This window comes from Heptranchias perlo, chromosome 11, assembly GCF_035084215.1.
Source record: "Heptranchias perlo isolate sHepPer1 chromosome 11, sHepPer1.hap1, whole genome shotgun sequence".
Lineage (NCBI taxonomy): Eukaryota > Metazoa > Chordata > Chondrichthyes > Hexanchiformes > Hexanchidae > Heptranchias > Heptranchias perlo.
In genome coordinates this window covers 65868990-65887697 of record NC_090335.1, presented here as the reverse complement: position 1 = coordinate 65887697, position 18708 = coordinate 65868990, and the positions used below count along the sequence as shown (strand labels likewise).

Genomic DNA, 18708 nt, shown 5'->3' with positions numbered 1-18708 from the left:
GTGACGTGTGAGCCCAATCATTGAGTGTTGGCAGATTACTGAGATGTGCTCAACCAATGCGCCAGTACTTCCCGAAGGATGCAATGAGAAGAAGAAACCCTGGATGACTTGCCTCTCCATAGCCTAGGTGCTCTGAGGTAAATTGTAGTGTCCCTACTGACACTCCAGCTGAGATCAGCTAACTCAGCACAGACATGGGATCGAATGTGGGCCCCTTTGTTGTGACCCCTCTACACCGTATGTTGCTGAGAGGATAGTCAGGCAAGAGCAGCAATGTCGTGGAAACACCATCACTTCCAAGTTCTCCTCCAAGTCACATACCATCCAGACTTGGACATGTATCGCTGTTCCTTGATTGTCTCTGGGTCAGTATCTTGGAATTCCCAACTTAACACCATTGTGGGAGCACCATCACCACAAGGAGGGCAGCAGTTCAAGGAGAAGGCCCACCATCACCTTCTCAAGGCAACTAGGAAAGGGCGACAAGTGCACCATTGCCAGTATTGCCCAAATCCTGAAAACAATTCTTTAATTAAAACTCCAGGCAGGCTTCTGCAAACATAATGATGGGTGAATTTGCATGACATCGCTGGGAGACATGGTGTTAAGGAATTACTGAACCTGAGAGTGAGGAAAGGATTAACTCAAAGTTGCAGAGACCTAATTACTTCAACTGTAATATTAAATCAGCTCCCTCAGAAACTCTTCTGAGCACAACCTTATGTGATGACATCACTGCTCAACCGTTAAATCAAAAGATGCATTTTTTAAAAATCAATAGAAATAAATCTTTAAATTAATTGCAACCTCTTTTTTTCCCCATGGGGCAATGTCGCAATAAGCACTCGCCCCGTTCACCTTGGTCTGACACCATTGCAGCCGATAAGCTTGGCACGACCCCCTCTCACGCTCCCTATCACTGGCCGTTAAAAGGACAAAGTCTCTGCAAAAAACTGTACCAAAAGAAAAATTAAGAATTTTCCAGAAAGCTGTTTCCAGTGAAGATCAGTCTCCCCCCATCTGGCCCGCACATGCACCAGACACACACTTTTTGTTATTCACCTCTGTTACCCAGAGCTCCCACCCGGCTTCATATAAATTGTCTGCTGTATTTCCTTTTGAACTGGAGCAGGCCTTTTGAACTCAGTAATATTTCACAACAATCTAAATCCAGTCTGCATGAATTACCTCAGCCTTGTTCTGAAGTTTCGATTGATTCTTCCGTTTACAAGCCTCTCCTTAGTCTGAAAACTGCATTTTGAAAAAAATTAAAGATAAATTATGCTTTTAAAATTTTTTTTATTATTCCTTTCCCTCCTTTCTTGGGGTACAATTGGTCCAGGGAGGAAAATCAAATTAACCAGGGTTCCTGCTCCTGATTTTTATCCGATTATCCCCGCTGGAAAGTACATTTGTATGGATGTTATAGAATCATACAGCATAGATGGAGGCCATTCAGCCCATCATGCCCGTGCCATCTTTTTAAAAGAGCTATCCGATTAGTCCCACTCCCCTGCTCTTTTCCCAGTGTTTATGCTCCACGCGAGCCTGTTCCCACCTTATTCACCCTATCCTTCCATTCCTTCTCTCTCGTGCTCATCTAGCTTTCCCTTAAATGCATCTATGCTATTCGCCTCAACCACTCCACGTGGTAGCAAGTTCCACATTGGTCGGTGTTTGTGTTAAGGTCCATAAACATTGAATGCGACATTTTAAAAAAATTCTCAGGATGTGGGCATCACTGGCAAGGTCGGCATTTATTGTCCATCTCTAGTTACCCCGCTGAATAGATCGTGGGACTTCAAAGAGCAGTTAAGAATTAACCATGTTGGTGTGGGACTGGAGTCACATCGAGGACAGACCAGGTAAGGGCAGCAGATTTCCTTCCCTAAAGGACATTAGTTAACCTGGAATAGAGGACGTTGGAGAAGAGGAGGGGTTTAGGGAGTGGGATTTTACAACCATCTGAGCTTCATGGTCCCTTTTGTTTCATTAATACTGTACCAGTTTCTTATTTCCAGATTTTTTTTCAAACTGAATTCAAGTTGCCATGGTTTTTAACTCATGTTCTCTGGATTATTAGTCCAGGCCTGTAGATGACAAGTCCAGTAACATAACCACTACGCTACTTTTGTTTAACCTGAAAGTCCTAATTATTTCTGGGCTTTGTTAAACTGAAGACAAAGCAATTCTTGTCTGTGCAAACTACCCATGTATTACTCCCTCTGTCTCTGAATCTTCACCACTTTCCTCTCACATTCAATCAGTTCCTCCTCCTCCCACACCAGCCCCCCACCCCAACACCCAACACCAAAGGAGTGTTCAATCCATTTTTAGAATCAATTTCCTGACTTAAAACAGTTGCTACTGACAAAGGTGGTGGGAGGAAAAGATAATTCTGTATCTCTGCCAATCATGGTTAAACGGCAAGGATGTGCTCCGAGGAAGTTATTCCAATACCAAGTATTTCCTCTCAAATACTTCAATAAAAAAGTCTCCCTAAATATTAGAAACGTTATTTATTAGGACTGTGGAGATCCAACATTTCGGGGAAAGTGGAAGTGCTCATACACGTTTAACTGTCAGCAGGATGCTCAGGCAGAGAGTGCCCAGACTCACCTTCCTGGTGTTCCTGAATACCAGCCCAGAGCAGCTAGTCTTGAAATTCCTTCTGATAAACGATCTCTACCCGAAACATCTTTTCCCTTTACAGCTGCTGAGGGACATGTTGTAAATTTCCAGCATTTTATTTCTAATATCCAGCAGTTTTATCTTTCACCATCAAATAACTTGCATGGGTACAGCTGTGTAATCAATTGATAATGCGATTTTATAATCAACAGCAGGTACGAGGAGGGAAGTGTAAAAGGACAAATCATTCTGAACTGTAAATGTCAGTGCTTTTAAAACTTTGGTATGTGGGAGTACTGTCTCTCTCTCCACCCCCGCCTCTCCCTCTGTAAATATCAGGCAAATGACCTAAATAAAGAACGAAGACATTTTTTTACAACATATTTTAATAATTGACAGGCGTACAAGATAATGTCAGCAATGAGACCAGGGCTGGATGTCTGAAGGAGATGAAAGTAAGTCTAGACTGGAAATAAATGAGTACTGCAATTAAAAAAAACTTCAAGGAAAAATAAAAAATAAAACAATGAACAGGAGACAGTTACAGTACTCTCCACAGTTTAACAAAATATTTAATTCACGACATCGCAAAACAAAACTCACGGTTCAACATTTTAAGTTTTATAAAACATTACTAAACCCAGATAGCAAATAAAGTATTTTTGAAATTTTCTCAATCGTTAATTTAAAAACTAATTAGAAATTGTTACGGTCTCATGTATACAGGTTGCTTTGGATCTTGCTGGTATCGACTAGCTGCTTCAGTATTTCTGCACTTCGGGAGGTATCCTGTAAGGAAACAAAGAAACCATTCAAAAATACTGCTAAATGTCAATGCCTTTTAGTCTCTAAGGATTCCAGGGCTAGGAATGGTGGGAGGGCAGTGAGAATCAGACAAGGTTCCCACTCCTAACTGTTATCCATTGATGGACCGCCTACTTCCACCTCCGTAACATCACCCGTCTCCGTCCCTGCCTCGGCTCATCTGCTGCTGAAACCCTCATCCATGCCTTTGTTACCTCTGGACTTGACTATTCCAATGCTCTCCTGGTCGGCCTCCCTTCCTCCACCCTCCATAAACTTGAACTCATCCAAAACCCTGCTGCCCATATCCTAACTTGCACCAAGTCCCCTGTGTTTCGCTGACCTACATTGGCTCCTGGTCCGGGAACACCTCGAATGTAAAATTCTCATCCTTGTTTTCCAATCCCTCCATGGCCTCACCCCTCCATATCTCTGTGACCTCCTCCAGCGCTAATGCACTCCTCCAATTCTGGCCTCTTGCGAATCCCCGATTTTAATCACTCCACCATTGGTGGCCCTGCCTTCAGCTGCCTAGGCCCTAAGCTCTGGAATTCCCTCCCTAAACCTCTCTGCCTCTCTCTCCTCCTTTAAGATGCTCCTTAAAACCTACCTCTTTGTATCCTAATATCTCCTTATGTGGTTTGATGTCAAATTTTGTTTGATAACGTTCCTGTGATGCGTCTTGGGACGTTTTACTACATTAAAGATGCTATATAAATGCAAGTTGTTGTTGCTGGAAAATTGCATTACACATTCTATCCCACACCAAGTTCCATTCATCCATCACCCCTGTCCTCGCTGACCAACATTTGCTTCTGTCCCCCCAACACCCCAAATCTAAATGACTCATCCTCTGATTTAAATTCCTCATGGCCTTACCCCACCCTATGTGTGTAACCGTCCCCAATGCTACAACCTACCACCCTCTCCCCCAAGCTCTCCATTCCCAATTCCAGCCCTCCATTCGCCCCATCACTGATGGCTATGCAAACTGTCCTCAAAATTATGAGGACAGATTGCATAGACTAGGCTTGTTTTCTCTTGAACATAGAACATTAAGGGGTGATCAAATTGATGTATTTAAGATGATCAAAGGAGTTGATAGGGTAGATACAGAGAAACTATTTCCTCTGGTGGGGGAATCCAGAACAAGGGGGCATAACCTTAAAATTAGAGCTAGGCCGTTCAGGGGTAATGTCAGAAAGTACTTCTACACACAAAATGTAACAGAAATCTAGAACTCTTTTCCCCCAAAAAAGCTGTTGGGACTGGGGGTCAATTGAAAATTTCAAAACCAAGATTGATAGATTTTTGCGAGCCAAGGGTATCAAGGGTTATGGAACCAAGGTGGGGAGATGGAGTTAAGATACAGATCAGCCAGGATCTAACTGAATGGCGGAACAGATTCGAGGGGCTAAATGGCCTACTCCTGTTCCTACGATTAATCTTGGCTGTGATGTTCTCCACTCCACTTGTAGAATAGCCTGATGGAACACCCTGTCAAAGCTCACAATGGTGACCTGGCAAGGTATTGGACGGCTGCTGGTCAAGGAACAGTAGCCTATCAACAGTCAACTCCTTCAGGACTGGAGGGATATAGAAGGGGAACAATGGACATGCAGGTCTTAGAAGGGTATTAAATTCTGGCTGTTAAGAAGTTAAGTAATGAAGAGGATTTAATTACATATGTTTTAAAAATGGATCACCAAATAGACTACTGCTATAAACCTAACACAGTGTAAATGCCTAACAGTTCCTATGACATATATATGTGTTACCTTTCATGCTGCACAGGTTTTACATGCATGATTCAGAATCGCTCATTAATACAGCCCCCACACTCTCACACACATGAAATGTGAACTGCTCTCTCACCTTCACAAAAGAAACCAGGCTCTTGCACACGAGCACCGGCCTAAAAGCTTCTATCGTCAGAGAATCTAGTGTTGTGACATCACTGTAGCAATGATAGTGCACAGCAGGTATCTGCCGAACCTGACAGTAGCTCAGAACTGGAGAAGAAACCACAAGAAAACGAAGTGTTCAAAGCAGACAATTGGACACTCAATTCCAAAAGCACATTTCCCACCCCCCGACCCCTCCCACCCCACCCAACCCTCAAAAGACTAAGTGAGTAGATCCAGGTCCTGTATTCAGCCACACAGACCAGAAACGTTCCGTGCTCCATCCTGTTCCGAGCTGAGTTGGCTGATCTCATCCAAGCTGGCAGTGGATGTGTCACAACTGGCCTCAGTGCCGTTCAATGGCTCAGCTCACACGTGAAGAACAGTCAGAGGGGAGCTGCTGCCCCATGAAACCAAACCCCACGAGTTACTGCCCTTCATGAGAAAAAAAACAAGGGGAAGACAAGACCAAAAACCAAGCAAGTTTAACCATCTGAAAGAAACTTAATAGCTTAGATTTCATAGGGTTAAACCTAAAGCCTGTTTTTGACTTTAAATTATTTTGCCAGGAGACAGTAAGCTTTTAAAAAACACAACCCTCAATAAATGTAGAATGCAAACTATTTAGAAAGTCAAAGGCTGCTAAAGTAACTCAAAAAGCATTATATAGGGAGTGGCGTGGTATCATTACACATTCTGTTTTAAAAATTCATTCTGGGAATATAGAATCATACAGCACAGAAGGAGGCCATTCGGCCCATCGTGCCTGTGCCAGCTCTTTGAAAGAGCTATCTAATTAGTCCCATACTCCTGCACTTTCCCCATAGCCCTGCAAATAATTCCTTTTATAGGCTTTGCTAGCAAAGCCAGCATTTATTGCCCATCCCTCATTGCCCCTTGAGGCGGTGGGCCTTCTTCTTGAACCGCTTCAGTCTGTGCCACGGAGGGAGCAGTGGGATGTAGGTTTAACCCCTCCGTCCACAGAATTCTCAGCAATGCTGCTGTGGAGGTGCAGGAGATCAGGCACTTCCCCATAGAGTAGGGGACAAAAAATAAATTAAATATGGGGTGGGTGGGTAAGAGAGACAGGACCTGTTATAAGGCTGCTCCCAGAAACCTTCTTCAGGCCACAGCTTTTTTTTAAATGAGAACAAAAGTGAAAAGTTAAATCCCTGAGCGGGACAATGTTACAATGGATAGGAACAACGACTCAGTAAATCCAGAATAGTGATGAGGTGACACCAAGCTTCAAGACTTAAAAGGATAATAGGCATTGGGAAATTAGGCATGTATGACACAAATGGGCTAACTGTGTCACCATCAGAAATGGCATCAGCTATGAGTACATAAAGATACTTGAGAACAATTTTAAACGCAGGCTCTTGGATTACATCTCTGGGTCTGTTCAGAACAACCTTATTGTGAAAATTACATCAGACCACCAACCACCATTTTAATACCACACACTGTCACCCTTGGCCTGCACCAACAGAGGGGGTCAGGTAGCAGAATAGGGGCCAGGTTAGAGATGAGGCATTTTCATAAAGGCAAGATGGAAATAAATTGAATAGGAAACGGAAGGTGATCAACATGCAGAGCCGCTTAGGGAGGGTAGAGGGCAGTGCTGGCAGAGGTCACCCCTGCTGACCCTTTCGCGGGAGGGCAAGGAGAGTAGGAGTGAGATCCAAAATAGGGGAGAAAAATATGTTTTGCATGAAAATGGGATAAAAATTAAAGGCAATGAGATTGAGAAATTGTAAAAGGGTCATTAAGTATCGTATCCAATGGCCGTTTCATTTTTAATTACCCATTTTGAAAGGTCTATTGTATAATCACTTGTCAAAGGAAGAAAAAATGAAAGGAAAATCAGCCAAAATCTGAAACGTCTCGTCTGGTTCAATACAGGGATTTCCAGCTTGCAAGCCAGAAATTCTAACTCCTCCCCCATTTGTCTTACATGCAATTCAAGGGGGTTTCAGCATCACTGAAGATATAAACAATACAAACACAGTAATAGAAACAAATATTAATATCAATTGTCTAATCATTCAACTTCCTTCACCTCTCCCATAGAATTACCCATACAGACCACACCTGCTGCGGGGAGGCCAGATATCACATTCGGCTGCTCGAGTAACGGGCAATGCGGAGTCTCCTGTGATGCATTAGTTTTCAGAGCTCGAAGGAAAGGCACAGAGATGTTTGAAATGGGCGTGGATGATTTATATTCAGTCACAGAACAGCTCGACAGTACTATCACATCTAGGTTCCTTTTTTGGATATTTCCAAAAACCTGTAACGGGAAGAACAGGAAACAAACATTTCCTTCCTTTAGTCACCAGACACACGAAAATACCAAACAAAAGACAAGAGTACATCGCTCATTTTGAAATCAGCATGACTTCTCCCACTAACACAAGAGTTTTGTGTACTTTATTATCTTGCCAACACAAAGCAGAGTGAGTGACCGTGTGTCTAAATCTGGGCTTTTCACATGGCAGACTGCTGTCCATTTCCAGATCTCCTCACCACGTGGCACAGGGCTTTGAGGCACAAGATAGCGCAAGCACAGACCTATCAGATTATAAACTTTTGTCCCACCCACCAAGCTTTTTTACTTCTGATTGGACAATCATCACTGCCATTCATTAATCACTTCCAGATGTTCACAATGATTGATCAAGGAAAAGCGCGAGAGCTCCATGGGCAGGACCACACCGACTGAGGCAAATTACTTCTGGACAGAGAGAAGTAAAGAGCTTTGAATTCACAGCTGATGGCACCAAATTGGCAACCTCACTCAGCAAGGCCACAGGATAGCTGGCATGGGAAGTGGAAATATCACAACGGTGCAACAGAATTGCCCCCCCCGCCCCACCTACTCCGGTATATAAATTGGAGATCAAGCCATGTGAGACACTTTCTTTTATTAATTTTCAGGATGTGGGTGGCGCTGGCCCTTCCCTAGATGGGTGGTGGTTTGAGACAACTGGGTGGAGGGCAGTTAAAAGTCAACCACATTGGTGTGGGACTGGTGTCACAAATAGGCCCAGAGCCGGTGAGGACAGCAGGTTTCATTCCCTAGAGGACATTAGTGCACCAGTTGGGTTTTTACGACAGTCCAACACTTTACCGGTACCAGGATTTTATTTCCAGATTTATTTAAACTGAATTCAAATTCTCAAACTGCCTTGATGGGATTTGAACTCACGTTCCCTAGATTATTAATGCAGGCCTCTAGATTACTAGTCCAGTAACATAACCACAACACTATCATATCCTGTGCTAGTTGGAGAGACACATTAACAAAGTTCTGGAAGAAGGCAACCTCCCAGTGCCATGAGCAAAGGCAGTATTTTTAAATGAAGATGTGAACTTCTGCCCACAGGTGTAATACAAGAAATATAGTAACACTGCTGCTGAACAGACCACAGGGAATGGGCGGAAGTGTAACAGTAGAATTGTCCCTTACTTTTTCAGTCCACTGGAAGAGCTGATCCTCAGCCACATAGCAGCTACACTGGCAGGCCAGGATCTGCAGTAATAGAAAGAGAACGCATGGCAGGATAAAAACAACATTTATTGGAAATGACTTGCATTTATATCGCGCCTTTCACAATCTCAGGACATCCCAAAGCGCTTTACAGCCAATGAAGTACTTTTAAAATGTAGTCACTGTTGTACGCAGGGAAACTTTACAGCATCAGCACAAGTAGAGGGGCATTGTCCATGGCAATTGCTGGCTTGCAAGGTATATATTTGAAAAACAGTGACATCTACAGATAAAACAGAAATCCGTGATGTTGAGGGTGCAGCATTAATCATTTTAGGACCCCATTATTCGATGGATAATGGGATTCTGCTACATTTACTGAACGGCAGAATGCAGTTGCTTTTAACTGTACAAGGAGTAAATCCATTGCCACTGGGGTTATACAGGGCCTTATTCTGCCCTTTCTCTGGCTTATTTCAGTCAATTTTTCAACATCCCTCAGATTTAACAGGGCTGGGAGGTTTGGAAAAACAAACTCCGCCAGGGGGAGATGTTGGCACTGAACCCGACCTAACATCAGTCATGCCTCTTAGCCCAATATACTGTCCTCAGCACTGTCCAGTCAGAGAGAGAAAAACAGCCAGGATTCCCACCCCTCATCATTTGCTGGAAAGTGCACATTTAGACATCGAGCAAGGACAGGATCAGATCCAGCTGTGATCTCTCCTCTCCCACCCACTCACTGTCAAATCACTTACTGACACCAACTTTCAAGGGTCGTGCCCCATATCCCAACATGGGTTAGTGCCTCCAGGAGAGGTGGGTCAAAGATTGTGGGGGGAAATGTTTGCTGCGTATCATGGGTGTGACCAACCTGTCTGCTCCTCCTCACCAGGGTCAATGAGCTTGGAAATACAATACCCACGAGGTTACCCACAGATCAATGGATTGATCTAGTGACGGTTGATTTTGATGCTCTTGAACGGGATGAGAGACACATGCAGTAATAGGAAACTCTGGTTTACACTCTCAGATTGTCAAATATTCAGATACATTTATTCAATCGCAAAACAACACACCATTGGGTTGGACGTTAGCCGGTAAAGTAGACATGACGAATTTGTAGGAAACTGCTGATCTAAGGTATCTGTTCCCTTAACCCTCTCATTCCACAGTTTCACTGCTCCAATAACTTCCCAGCTCCCAGAGCTTTGAACGAAGGAGGTCAGAAATCCTATTTAAAAAAAACAGCAGCTTAAAAATACAATTTTAAAATAAATTCAGTCATTGCTGTACGTTGAAATACTGATGCACAATAGACAAGGTAAATCAGGAAGTAGTGATCAGGTGGCTCCACACTTGAGTTTTAATGAATTGAAGAATGTAGGGGCAAGAAGAGGGCCGAGGGGAGCCAGAAGTTTGAGATATGGGGGGTAATTTTACCACCCGCTATCGGGTGCGTTCTCGGCGGGGGGGCCCCGACCGGATCCCGTCTCGATCCCGCCCACTTCCGGGTTCCCCATGGACGCGCCGGCGTGCGCGCGCAGCCCCCGCTGGTGGGAATCCCGCAGGCAATTAAAGCCAGCAGGATGCCACTTGACAGTATTTATTTAGGTATTTCAGGTCATTAACTGACCTGATTAAGGGATTATGTGGGATTTTAGAACAAAGTGGGACTGTTTCCCACACTGGGGGAAACACTCCCAGGTCAAATGGTCCATTTGACGGGGTGGGGGGGGGGGGGGGAGACCCTCACCCATTGCAGGAGGCCACTCTGTCACTTGGGACAAAGTTTGGCCTCCACCACCCTCCTCCTGACAGTCAAAGTCACCAACTTGCACACTTACCCCAGGGTCTGGAGACATGTGCCTACCTTGCGGACCCCCTCAGATGTACATCTTGCGGATGGGGGCCGCCGTAGCTGGAGTCATGACCCCCTCGGAGGGCGAACAGCATCACCAGCCTCGCCATCCACGCCGTCCACCTCTGACACGTGGAGCTCCACAACACAGTGCTGTGACACATCCACCTGCACAGCAGGAGGGAGGGCTACCGCAGAGAGAGATGCGTCGCAGAGGGCACTACCCTCGCCACAGGGTCCACAGACCAAGGCTCAGCCTCCTGGACCTCTCTGAGCAGCAGTTCACACGGAGGCTCAGAGTCACTCGACATGTAGTCGTGGATATCTGCAGCCTCTTTCATGCCGAGCTGCCCCCGGTTGGCCCGAGCACCATCTTCTTACCTGTCGCTGTCAAAGTCACCACTGCCCTCAACAACTTCTCCTCCGCATCCTTCCAGGGTGCAACCGGGGACATCGCCGATGTCTCCCAGTCGTCTGCGCAGAAGAGCCCTGCAAATATACCTACACCCACTCTGCAGTGACACAATGGGTGGCATCAGTTGTGGGTCCTCATAGTGATCCTCAGGAGCGGGCATTATTGCACAAACCAGACAAGATTCGCGAAGACATGGCAGTAGTGGTGCCAATATAATATGTAATGTGAGTTGTTCAGAAATTCAATACAAGTAACACCCATGACAAACCCTCAAACACCCTTGTGCATCCCCTTCATGCTCACGACACGTTTGCCTTACGCTGCCTACTGCACATATGTGATGCATGCCCTGTGGCTGCAGCACAGGTAGTGGCAGGTTGAGTGAGACTGGCCGTGAAAGAAATGCACGAGAGGGTGAGTATGAGATAGAGCCATGAGATTGTATGAGGATTGGTAGTGGCGGGATGAGTACTGGTGAGGTGAGTAGGTGCAGGTAAGATGAGGATGGGGTTTGAGTGGGTATGAGGGGTGATGTGACAGAGTAGTGTTGGCAGTGCCGAAGGAGATGTGGGGTGGGGGCAGTGATGTGGCAGACGGAGTGTAGGGGAAAGACTACGTGTACTCACTTTGGCTGACCTACTGAGGTCACTGGAGCGCCTCCTGCACTGTGTGCAGGTGGGCGATATGTTGGTGGCGCTGGTGACCTCCTCTGCCACCTCGAGCCAGGCCTTCCTGGTGGCAGAGGCAGGCCACCTCCTCCCGCCCGCCGGGGGGATGATCTCTGTCTTCTCCCTCCTCCTCACCCCATGTATTGATACCTGGAGTGAGGCATCATTAAACTGGGAGCAGCCTTCCCCCTGGGCTGCTCCATGCTGTAATTTTTTCTATTTGTTGCAGCATCAATCAGTGGAGGACTGCCCCTTTAACTAGAGCGCCTCCAGCTGACAGATCTTACTGCGCATGCGCAGCCCGCCCGACGCGCAGATCAGCAGTGGGGAACCCGGAGGAGCAGGTAAGTGGATCCAATTAGTGGATTGTCTGCTACGATCGCGTGGGAAACTGATTAATTTCACCGGGCGCGATACCCACGCCCCGATAGCCCCCCCGCCGAGAACCCACAGCCCTGCGAACATCGGGCCCATGAGAAGACTCTACAATGAGGTTTGATTTCAGTATAGCAGGTACACACGGAGGAGAAAAAGCATGCATGGTGATATATTTGGTTTTAGAAAGAAAGAGAGAGGAAGGTGCAAAGGAGCACTGGCAGTGATCAAAGAGAGAGACACACAAGACTGTGAGACAGACAGGAATTGGCTACCCAACAATTCTCAACCATCTGCACCTCGACTTCACTCACCTACAGCGTTATGTCCAACAGCAATTAGAAAAGTTGAACAAGGGAAACTCAGTTCTGCCGTGCTTTCAGTTGATGTACTGCTCTCTGCACTCCACTGGATAGAAATCTCTCTAGTGGGGAAGACACAGGTACAATAAAACTATAACATCCAACCACAACCAGAAGAAAACCCACTACACTGCAAATAAATGTTTCATTAACATTTCGAGGTACTTCCTGAATTTAAAAAAAATCAGTGACATGAACATGAAGAGATTGTTGGGTGTGCATCATTTTCTTAAAATAATGAAACCCGATCAACATTGATCAAAAGGGACATTCTTGCAATTGCCTTTCCAAGTTCAGCACTGACCAAAACACAAAAAGAAAACCCTGCAGATGTTGGAAATCAGCAATAAAAAAAACAATAAACGCTGGAAATACACAGCAGGTCCAGCAGCATCTGAATGAGAAAAGATGAGTTAATGTTTTGCATGTGTAAACTGACCCATTCCATCAAAGGGCTCCCACCCAAAATGTTGACTTGTCTTTCCTTTTTCCAGATGCTGACGGACCAGCTGTGCGTTCCCAGCATTTTCTCCTTTGGTGTACAGCGGTAGTTCACACCACTCTGCATTCAACAACATCAACTTACATTTATATAGCGCCTTTAACGTAGTAAAACGTCCCACAGCTCTTCACAAGAGCATTATCAAATGAATTTTGACACCAAGCCACATAAGGAGATAGTAGGAGAGGTGACTAAAGGCTCGATCAAAGAGGTAGGTTTTAAGAAGTGTCTTAAAGGAGATGTAGGGAGGTGGAGAGGTTTAGGGAGGGAATTCCAGAGCTTAGGGCCTAGGCAGCTGAAGGCACGGCCGCCAATGGTGGAGCGATTAAAATTGGGGACGCGCAAGAGGCCAGAATTGGAGGAGCAGAGAGATTTTGGAGGGTTGAAGGACCGGAGGAGGTTACAGAGACAGGGTAGGGCGAGGCCATGGATGGATTTGAAAATAAGGATAAGAATTTTAAAATCGAGGCGTTGCCGGACCGGGAGCCATTACAGGTCTGCAAGCACAGGAGTGATGGGTGAACGGGACTTGGTGCGAGTTAGGATACGGGCAGCAGAGTTTTGGATGTGCTCGAGTTTGGATGAGCTCGAGTTTGGATGAGCAAAACACAAACAAAGCTCTGTTTACAGGCCTCAAACCAATTGTCCCCCTCAGCTCTTTTGAATCTGATAGCAGGGCCATTACCTTTGTTGACGCCCTAGTAAGAACGGGATATGACGCTCGACTCATCGATCGACAGTTCCGACGGGCCACAGCAAAAAATCGCATAGACCTCCTCAGGAGACTAACACGGGACGCAACCAACAGAGTACCCTTCGTCGTCCAGTACTTCCCCGGAGCGGAGAAACTACGCCATGTTCTCCGCAGCCTTCAACATGTCATCAATGAGGACAAACACCTCGCTATGGCCATCCCCACACCTCCACTACTCGCCTTTAAACAGCCACCCAACCTCAAACAGACCATCGTTCGCAGCAAATTACCTAGCTTTCAAGAGAACAGCGTCCACGACGCCACACAACCCTGCCACGGTAACCTCTGCAAGACATGCCAGATCATCGACACAGATACCACCATCACACGAGAGGACACCACCCACCAGGTGCATGGTTCATACTCCTGTGACTCGGCCAACGTTGTCTACCTCATACGTTGCAGGAAAGGATGCCCCAGAGCATGGTACATTGGCGAGACCATGCAGACGCTGCGACAACGGATGAACGGACACCGCGCAACAATCGCCAAACAGGAGGGTTCCCTCCCAGTCGGGGAACACTTCAGCAGTCATGGACATTCATCCACCGACCTTCGGGTAAGCGTACTCCAAGGCGGCCTTCGAGACACACGACAACGCAAAATCGTCGAGCAGAAATTGATAGCCAAGTTCCGCACCCATGAGGACGGCCTCAACCGGGATCTTGGGTTCATGTCACGCTACACGTTACCCCACCAGCGAACAAATGTTATCTGTTTTTAATATAATGGGTCATTTGCTGGCTTTCTCTGCCTTCCGGATGTTTCTGCCTCTCTCTGTTTTTTTTCCCTGTTTGTTTTTTTGTTGAATGTGTATTCGGGGGTTCTGCAGGTGACACCTCTCTGTCTGAACACGGTGATTGCCTTGGCAACGGGCAGTTGCAGGGGCATTCTGTAAACACCATGTATTGTTCTATATGTATAAATGCGTAGGCTTCGAGGAGCTCCTGAACATTTACCTGAGGAAGGAGGAAGTCTCCGAAAGCTTGTGAATTTAAAATAAAATTGCTGGACTATAACTTGGTGTTGTAAAATTGTTTACCTTTGGTGAGGGCTGAGGAGCAGATTGTTAACCCACTGAAATAATGAATACTGACAAGAAACACAGAACCCAGGGAACTATCGTCACAAACAAAATAACAAAAACAATCACTGACTTCACTGCACAATTAAGTGAGATTAGGTAGGATGATCTGATCTCGTCAGAAGCTGTTAAGTCAAACATCACTTAGCCTTCATAACATTAGTCAGTATGTAAAGCGCTTTGAGAAGTTTCAAAGCGATAAAGTGCAAAATTGTATTTTTATTAATCCAGAATGACTGATTAATGTGAGGGGTTGAATCTCTCAGCATGTCCCGTGCCTATAATCATGTCATTATGCTGTATATCCATTTACTATCATTGAATACAGTAACAAGACTGCAACTAACACAAACTAGAATCCAAATTAAACATTTTTCTGAACCAGGCTTTTTCCCCAACTATTTGGGTAAATGGTAACCTGCAGTAATTAACTACGGCATCCAGAGTAGAACAGTTACACAAGCTGCAAATACTATTAAACTACAGTGAAGACTTTCATCAGACTGGGAGTAAATCCAGGGCCCCGAAATTCCAAGTAACTTCAGTCGGAGTCCACCAGAATGGCCACGAACTGGGCCGGGACCTGATACACCTGCTGATCCTGCACACCCAACTGTCCAGCTGGCCTTGGGGAGACAGAGCCGCTACCTGGCCCAGAATGGACCTAAAGGACCCGGGGGGCCAAGGACTCCTTATTTCAAAACTTCCCGCTCCCCAGGGCCTCAGAGACACAGTGAATAGTCAGCAGGACACGCCTGCTCAGACCAGGGGCACAGAGCGAGAGGGGGGGGGGGGATTAATCCACCATCAGTGGGGGGGGGGGGGGGGTTAATCCACCATCAGTGGGGGGGGGGGGTTAATCCCCCATCAGTGGGGGGGGGGGGGTTAATCCACCATCAGTGGGGGGGGGGGGTTAATCCACCATCAGTGGGGGGGGGGATTAATCCCCCTTCAGTGGGGGGGTGGATTAATCCACCATCAGTGGGGGGGGGGGGTTAATCCACCATCAGTGGGGGGGGGGGGGGGGTTAATCCACCATCAGTGGGGGGGGGGGGGTTAATCCACCATCAGTGGGGGGGGGGATTAATCCACCATCAGTGGGGGGGGGGTTAATCCCCCTTCAGTGGGGGGGTGGATTAATCCACCATCAGTGGGGGGGTGGATTAATCCACCATCAGTGGGGGGGGGGGGTTAATCCACCATCAGTGGGGGGGGGGGGGTTAATCCACCATCAGTGGGGGGGGGGGGTTAATCCACCATCAGTGGGGGGGGGGGATTAATCCACCATCAGTGGGGGGGGGGTTAATCCACCATCAGTGGGGGGGGGGGTTAATCCACCATCAGTGGGGGGGGGATTAATCCACCATCAGTGGGGGGTGGATTAATCCACCATCAGTGGGGGGGGGGTTAATCCCCCTTCAGTGGGGGGGTGGATTAATCCCCCTTCAGTGGGGGGGTGGATTAATCCACCATCAGTGGGGGGGGGGGTTAATCCACCATCAGTGGGGGGGGGGGGTTAATCCACCATCAGTGGGGGGGGGGGGGTTAATCCACCATCAGTGGGGGGGGTTAATCCACTATCGGGGGGTCGAGGGGGGGTTAATCCACCATCAGACGGGGGGGAAGGGGAAGGGCCTGCGGGCCCAGACCGGGAGCGGGTGAAGCCCCAGCCGCAGCCCCGCTGCTTTTACCTGCGGCCTTCCAACGCTCTCCGGATCGCCTGGTCCTCCTCATCCTCGTCCTCTTCAACCGCCCGGGAGAAAACCGACATAACCTCCCCGAAAAACGTGGCCATGACCCAGCCTGCGTGCCGGCCGCGCTGTCTGGTGCCGAGTCCCCGGCGCTGGAGCGAGAACAGCGGCCGCGGGCCTGATACAGGGCGGCGGCTAGAGGGCGCTCGCCGCCACCGGCCCGAGAAAATGCACAAAGTCACCACCGGGGGGCGCGCTCGCCGCCACCGGCCCGAGAAAATGCACAAAGTCACCACCAGGGGGCGCGCTCGCCGCCACCGGCCCGAGTAAATGCACAAAGTCACCACCGGGGGGCGCGCTCGCCGCTACCGGCCCGCGTAAATGCACAAAGTCACCACCGGGGGGCGCGCTCGCCGCTACTGGCCCGCGTAAATGCACAAAGTCACCACCGGGGGGCGCTCGCCGCCACCGGCCCGAGTAAATGCACAAAGTCACCACCGGGGGGCGCGTTTGCCGTCATCGGTCATTACCCAAGAGCTTGCAAACACAAAAATCCTGTTGGTATGTAAGAACTATATGCAGAACTATATGTGTACATATATACAATGTATTTACACTCGCATACAAAACACCTATTCACAACATGTACACTTGGACACACATATTCTTAGAAATTAAAGAATAAGTTGGACAACCTGGTGAAGCTACAACTCAGGACGACATGCATGCTAAACAGCAGAAGCAACATGCTATAGACAGAGCTAAGCAATTCCACAACCAATGGATCAGATCAAAGCTCTGCAGTCCTGCCACATCCAGTCGTGAATGGTGGTGGACAATTAAACAACTAATGGGAGGAGGAGGCTCTGTAAACATCCCCATCCTCAATAATGGCAGAGTCCAGCACGTGAGTGCAAAAGACAAGGCTGAAGTGTTTGCAACCATCTTCAGCCAGAAATGCCGAGTGGATGATCCATCTCGGTCTCCTCCCGATATCCCCACCATCACAGAACCAAGTCTTCAGCCAATTCGATTCACTCCACGTGATATGATCAAGTTCAAGGTAGTGCTTGAAAGGGAAAAAAGTGAATCAGCTGCTAAGATTCTAGACTTGGGTAAGGCCGACTTCAATGGGATGAGACAGAGACTGTCCACAGTAAACTGGGCAAATCTGTTATTGGGTAAAACGACAGTGGGAAATGTTTAAAGAAACATTTAACATGATACAGAATCGGTTTATACCCCTGAGGGGCAAGAACTCTACTTGCCAAAAAAAACAGCCATGGACAACTAAAGAGGTAAGGGACAGTATAAGACAAGGAAAGGGCATACAAAAAGGCAAAAATTGGCACAGATCCTGGCGAATGGGGAAGATACAAAGATCAACAAAGTGTCACAAAACAGATAGTAAGAGCTACAAAAAGAGAGTATGAAAAGAAACTTGCAAGGGATATCAAAATCAATACAAAGAACTTTTAAAGTTATATTAGGAAAAAGAGGGTGGTCAGGAGCAGTGTTGGCCCCTTAAAAACTGAAAGTGGGGATATTGTCATTGGCAATGGGGAAATGGCGGACATGTTGAACAATTACTTTGCGTCAGTATTTACAGTAGAAAAAGAGGATAGCATGCCGGAAATCCCAAGAAAACTAATATTGAATCGGGGACAGGGACTCAATAAAATTAACATAAGTAAAACAATAGTAATGAAGAAAATAAGAGCACTAAAGAGTGACAAATCCCCAGGACCAGATGGTTTCCATCCCAGGGTTAGAGACTGTTAGCTAAGATAGAAGCCTATGGAATCGAGGGAAAAGTATGGACTTGGTTAGGAAGTTGGCTGAGCGAAAGTAGGGATAATGGGTAAGTATTCACATTGGCAGGATGTGACTAGTGGAGTCCCGCAGGGATCTGTCTTGGGGTCTCAATTATTCACAATATTAATTAATGACTTAGATGAAGGCAAAGAAAGTCTCATATCTAAGTTTGCCGATGACACAAAGATGGGTGGCATTGTAAACAGTGTAGATGAAAATATAAAATTACGAAGGGATATTGATAGATTAGGTGAATGGGCAAAACTGTGCCAAATGTACGCAAATGTGAGGTCATCCACGTTGGATCAAAAAAGGATAGAACAGGGTACTTTCTAAATGGCAAATGACC

The 18708-nt window shown here is 46.9% G+C and overlaps 1 protein-coding gene across 1 annotated transcript; it reads right to left on the bottom strand.

Moving 5' to 3' along the window:
- Positions 1–2980: 2980 nt before the first annotated feature.
- psmg1 (proteasome (prosome, macropain) assembly chaperone 1) lies at positions 2981–16755 on the bottom strand. The gene is made up of 7 exons (XM_067993294.1): positions 16545–16755; positions 12466–12575; positions 9912–10066; positions 8812–8874; positions 7434–7632; positions 5311–5447; positions 2981–3420 (listed from the first exon to the last, which is right to left on the bottom strand). Exons 1-7 carry the CDS (start codon positions 16646–16648, stop codon positions 3346–3348), a joined length of 843 nt encoding a protein of 280 aa, XP_067849395.1. The 5' UTR covers positions 16649–16755; the 3' UTR covers positions 2981–3345.
- Positions 16756–18708: the final 1953 nt, after the last annotated feature.

What these genes read in the sequence shown, in the direction of transcription:
- psmg1 (XM_067993294.1), bottom strand. Translation starts at nt 16,648, where the DNA reads ATGGCCACGTTTTTCGGGGAGGTTATGTCGGTTTTCTCCCGGGCGGTT. An exon ending in AGAGCGTTGGAAGGCCGCAG is followed by an intron (nt 12,576 to 16,544) that starts GTAAAAGCAGCG and finishes CTTCCCCACTAG; the next exon opens with AGAGATTTCTATCCAGTGGA. An exon ending in GCCTGGTTTCTTTTGTGAAG is followed by an intron (nt 3,421 to 5,310) that starts GTGAGAGAGCAG and finishes GTTTCCTTACAG; the next exon opens with GATACCTCCCGAAGTGCAGA.